Genomic DNA, 6,089 nt, shown 5'->3' with positions numbered 1-6,089 from the left:
GGGGAAGGTGACTCCTCTATGGTTGGATGGGGGAAGGTGACTCCTCTATGGTGGGATGGGGGAAGGTGACTCCTCTATGGTGGGATGGGGGAAGGTGACTCCTCTATGGTGGGATGGGGGAAGGTGACTCCTCTATGGTGGGATGGGGGAAGGTGACTCCTCTATGGTGGGATGGGGGAAGGTGACTCCTCTATGGTGGGATGGGGGAAGGTGACTCCTCTATGGTTGGATGGGGGAAGGTGACTCCTCTATGGTGGGATGGGGGAAGGTGACTCCTCTATGGTGGGATGGGGGAAGGTGACTCCTCTATGGTGGGATGGGGGAAGGTGACTCCTCTATGGTGGGATGGGGGAAGGTGACTCCTCTATGGTGGGATGGGGGAAGGTGACTCCTCTATGGTTGGATGGGGGAAGGTGACTCCTCTATGGTGGGATGGGGGAAGGTGAGTCCTGGGACAGACACCTGTGAGCTGAGCTCCCCCATGCAGTGCGGACTCCTGACATCCGCTAGAGGTCAGCGGTGAGCGCTGTATATAGAGCGGAGTGTGGCCTGCAGACATCAGTAGTCCGGGATGCGGGCTGTGTAATGCGGAGCTCCCCCCGGCCCCCTCTCCCGGCTCTCCCCGCTGGGAAGGAGATGGAAGGTGCGGAGGAGGCGGCGGACTCCCGGCTCGGATCTGTCTGATAGTACGAAGGAGGAGGAGGAGTGAGCGGAGCTCCAACCATCATCCAGCGGAGGATCGGAGCGGACTGATCCGCAGACCTTCACCCGGAGCGGGCAGAGGAGAGGAGGGAGAGGAGGTCACCATCACCGCCAGGAGGGATGAAGAGCCGGACTGAGCGAGAGCCGAGTGCGGAGGGGGGAGAGACCGAGAGCCGGAGGAAGAAGAAGACTTCCCCCTTCCTCAACATCAAGATCTTCCTGGTCTCCGAGTGTGCGCTAATGCTGGCACAGGGGACTGTGGGGGCTTACCTGGTGAGTGACCCGACATTCGCCCGACATTCACCCAATGCACAGGGGACTGTGGGGGCTTACCTGGTGAGTGTCCCAACATTCCCCCAACATTCACCCAATGCACAGGGGACTGTGGGGGCTTACCTGGTGAGTGACCTGACATTCGCCCGACATTCACCCAACATTCACCCATTGTACAGGGGACTGTGGGGGCTTACCTGGAGAGTGACCCGACATTCGCCCAACATTCACCCATTGTACAGGGGACTGTGGGGGCTTACCTGGAGAGTGACCCGACATTCGTCCTACATTCACCCATTGTACAGGGGACTGTGTGGGGCTTACCTGGTGAGTGACCCGACATTTGTCCTACATTCACCCATTGTACAGGGGACTGTGGGGGCTTACCTGATGAGTGACCCGACATTCACCTATTCTACAGGGGACTGTGGGGGCTTACCTGGTGAGTGACCCAACATTCACCCATTGTACAGGGTACTGTCGGGGCTTGCCTGGTGAGTGACCCAACATTCACCCAACATTCACCCAATGCACAGGGAGCTTACCTGGTGAGTGACCCGACATTCACCTTACATTCACCCAATGCACAGGGGGCTGTGGGGGCTTACCTGCTGAGTTACCCATCATTTGCCCAACATTCACCCAATGCACAGGGGACTGTGGGGGCTTACCTGTTGAGTGACACAACATTCACCCATTGTACAGGGGACTGTGGGGGCTTACCTGGTGAGTGACCCGACATTCACCCAACATTCACCCAATGCACAGGGAGCTTACCTGGTGAGTGACCCGACATTCACCTTACATTCACCCAATGCACAGGGGACTGTGGGGGCTTACCTGCTGAGTGACCCATCATTCGCCCAACATTCACCCAATGTAGAGGGGACTGTGGGGGCTTACCTGGTGAGTGACCCGACATTCACCCAATGCACAGGGGACTGTGGGGGCTTACCTGGTGAGTGACCCGACATTCGCCCATCATTCACCCAATGCACAGGGGACTGTGGGGGCTTATCTGGTGAGTGACCCAACATTCACCCAACATTCACCCATTGTACAGGGGACTGTGGGGGCTTACCTGGTGAGTTACCCGACATTCACCCAATGCACAGGGAGCTTACCTGGTGAGTGACCCGACATTCACCTTACATTCGCCCAATGCACAGGGGACTGTGGGGGCTTACCTGCTGAGTGACCCATCATTCATCCAATACACAGGGGACTGTGGAGGCTTACCTGGTGAGTGACTCGACATTCACCAAAAGCACAGGGGACTGTGGGGGACTTACCTGGTGAGTGACCCAACATTCACTCCACATTCACCCAATGTACAGGGGCTTACCTTGTGAATTACTCGACATTCACCTAACATTCCCAAAATGCACAGGGGACTGTAGGGGTTTACTTGGTTAGTGATCCAACATTCGCCCAATATTCACCCAATGCACAGGGGACTGTGGGGGCTTACCTGGTGAGTAACCCGACATTCACCCAAGGTACAGGGGCTTACCTTGTGAATTACTTGACATTCGCCTAACATTCACAAAATGCACAGGGGACTGTAGGGGTTTACTTGGTTAGTGATCCAACATTCACCCAATGTACAGGGGACTGTGGGGGCTTACCTGGTGAGTGACCCAACATTCACCCAACAGGGGACTGTGGGAGTGGGACTCAATATTTACCCAACATTCATCCAATATAAAGGGGACTATGAGGGCTTACCTGGTGAGTGACCCGATATTCACCCAGTGTACAGGGGGCTTACCTGGTGAGTGACTTAGCATTCACCCAGTGTACATGGGACTGTAGGGGCTTACCTGGTGAGTGACGCAACATTCACCCAATTTACAGGGGGCTTACCTGCTGAGTGACCCAATATTCATCCCACATTCACCTATTCTACAAGGGGTTTATCTGGTGAGTGACCTACCATTCACCCCACATTCACCAAATTGAACAGGAGGCTTACCTGCTTAGTGACCCAACATTCACTCCAAATTCACCTGATGTATACCTCACATTCACCCAATATACAGGGATCTTACCTGGTGAGTAACCCAACATTCAGCCAATATACAAGGGGCTTGCCTGGTGTGGGACCTAACATTCACCTATTATTCAGGAGGCTTACCTGGTGAGTGACCCAACATTCACCTGACATACATTCAGGTCCATAAATATTGGGACATGGACACAATAATCTAATCTTTTTGGCTCTATACACCACCACAATGGATTTGAAATGAAACAAACAAGGTGTGCTTTAACTGCAGACTTTCAGCTTTAATTTGAGGGTATTTACATCCAAATCAGGTGAACGGTGTAGGAATTACAACAGTTTGTATTTGTGCCTCCCACTTTTTTAAGGGACCAAAAGTAATGGGACAGATTAACAATCCTAAATCAAACTTTCACTTTTTAATACTTGGTTGCAAATCCTTTGCAGTCAATTACAGCCTGAAGTCTGGAACGCATAGACATCACCAGACGCTGGGTTTCATCCCTGGTGATGCTCTGCCAGGCCTCTACTGCAACTGTCTTCAGTTTCTGCTTGTTCTTGGAGCATTTTCCCTTCAGTTTTGTCTTCAGCAAGTGAAATGCATGCTCAATCGGATTCAGGTCAGGTGATTGACTTGGCCATTGCATAACATTCCACTTCTTTCCCTTAAAAAAACTCTTTGGTTGCTTTCGCAGTATGCTTCGGGTCATTGTTCCATCTGCACTGTGAAGCGCCGTCCAATGAGTTCTGAAGCATTTGGCTGAATATGAGCCGATAATATTGCCCGAAACACTTCAGAATTCATCCTGCTGCTTTTGTCAGCAGTCACATCATCAATAAATACAAGAGAACCAGTTCCATTGGCAGCCATGCATGCCCACACCATGACACTACCACCACCATGCTTCACTGATGAGGTGGTATGCTTTGGATCATGAGCAGTTCCTTTCCTTCTCCATACTCTTCTCTTCCCATCACTCTGGTACAAATTGATCTTGGTCTCATCTGTCCATAGGATGTTGTTCCAGAACTGTGAAGGCTTTTTTAGATGTTGTTTGGAAAACTCTAATCTGGCCTTCCTGTTTTTGAGGCTCACCAATGCTTTACATCTTGTGGTGAACCCTCTGTATTCACTCTGGTGAAGTCTTCTCTTGATTGTTGACTTTGACACACATACACCTACCTCCTGGAGAGGGTTCTTGATCTGGCCAACTGGTGTGAAGGGTGTTTTCTTCACCAGGGAAATAATTCTTCGGTCATCCACCACAGTTGTTTTCCGTGGTCTTCCGGGTCTTTTGGTGTTGCTGAGCTCACCGGTGCGTTCTTTCTTTTTAAGGATCTTCCAAACAGATGGGTTTGTTTTGTTTTTTCAGCCTAATGATGGCTTGCTTCACTGATAGTGACAGCTCTTTGGATCTCATATTGAGAGTTGACAGCAACAGATTCCAAATGCAAATAGCACACTTGAAATTAACTCTGGACCTTTTATCTGCTCCTTGTAAATGGGATAATGAGGGAATAACACACACCTGGCCATGGAACAGCTGAGCAACCAATTGTCCCATTACTTTTGGTCCCTTAAAAAGTGGGAGGCACATATACAAACTGTTGTAATTCCTACACCTTTCACCTGATTTGGATGTAAATACCCTCAAATTAAAGCTGAAAGTCTGCAGTTAAAGCACATCATGTTTGTTTCATTTCAAATCCATTGTGGTGGTGTATAGAGCCAAAAAGATTAGAACTGTGTCAATGTCCCAATATTTATGGACCTGGGTGTACACCCAATGTACAGGGTACTGCAAACTTTCATGGTGAGTGACCCAACATTGACCTTATTTACACTCAACGTTCACCCAATATAAAGGGGACTGTGGGAGCTTTCCAGCTGAGTGACCCAACATTCACCTGACATACACCCAACATTTATCCAGTATACAGGGGGCTGTAAGCGTTTACTTGATGAGTGACCCAACATTCACCTGACAACATGCATCCAGCACTCATCTAATGTACAGGGATTGTGGGAGTTTCCCTGGTGAGTGACCCAACATTCACCTAATGTACAGGGGACTGTGGGAGGTTACCTGGTGAGTTACCCAACATTCACATGATATACAACTAGCATTCACCCAGTCTAAGGAGACTTTTATTATTTACACACTATACGTAGGGCTGGAGGAGCTTACCTCGTGAATGACCCAACATTCACCTAATAACCAACATTCACCCAATATACATCCAACATTCACCCAACACACACCCAATATAAAGGGAACTGTAGGAGCTTACCTGGTGAGTGATCCAAAATTCACCCGAAATACAGGTGACTGTAGGAGCCTACCATGATAATATCCATCTGACATACACCCAACATTTACCCAATGTACAGTGGAGTGTAGGACCTTACCTGGTGAGTGACCTGACATACACCCAACATTCACACAATGTACAGGGAGATGTAGGAGCTTACTTGGTTAGTGACATGGGAGTCGCTCAATACTGGCCTGATATGCCCCCCCCCCCCCCCTCAATGCTGGCCTGTTAACCACCCGGTAATCACTCGACTGACATACATCCAATACACAGGGGACTGTAGGAGCTTACCTGGTGATTGGAATGATGACACCAGAGATACAGGGGACTGTAGGAGCTTACCTGGTGAGTGACAGTGGTCAACAAAAATATACCTAATCTACTTCCAGTATATACCCAATAAACGGGAGGCCGTGGGCGCTTTCCTGAGTCACAGCTCTCACCCAACATCCACCCAGTGTACTCCTAATATACAGTCACAGCCCCCCCCCCCAGTATCCGGTGGGCTCTGCCTCCCCCCCCCCCCCCCCTGCTAGTATCGGGCGGGCTCCACATCCCCCCTAGTGTGGGGCGGGTTCTGTGCACCCCCTAGTATGGGACGGGCTCTGTGCACCGCCTAGTATGGGGTGGGCTCTGTGCACCCCCTAGTATGGGGCGGGCTCTGTGCACCCCCTAGTAGATGGCGGGCTCTGTGCACCCTTTAGTATGGGGTGGGCTCTGTGCACCCCCTAGTAGATGGCGGGCTCTGTGCACCCCCTAGTAGATGGGCTCTGTGCACCCTTTAGTATGGGGC

At 50.8% G+C, this 6,089-nt stretch overlaps 1 protein-coding gene across 1 annotated transcript in view; it reads left to right on the top strand.

The window, feature by feature from the left end:
• The first annotated feature begins 555 nt into the window (after positions 1-555).
• SLCO3A1 (solute carrier organic anion transporter family member 3A1) overlaps positions 556-6,089 on the top strand; it is a 502,692-nt gene continuing 497,158 nt past the window's right edge. Inside the window, exon 1 of the mRNA XM_082254687.1 lies at positions 556-975. Coding sequence (XP_082110813.1) covers positions 823-975 — 153 coding nt within the window. The 5' untranslated portion in view covers positions 556-822. The remainder of the gene's footprint in view (positions 976-6,089) is intronic.

Source organism: Pelophylax lessonae, assembly GCF_965119305.1.
Source record: "Pelophylax lessonae genome assembly, chromosome: 4".
Classification (NCBI taxonomy): domain Eukaryota; kingdom Metazoa; phylum Chordata; class Amphibia; order Anura; family Ranidae; genus Pelophylax; species Pelophylax lessonae.
This window is presented reverse-complemented; position numbering and strand designations above follow the sequence as displayed.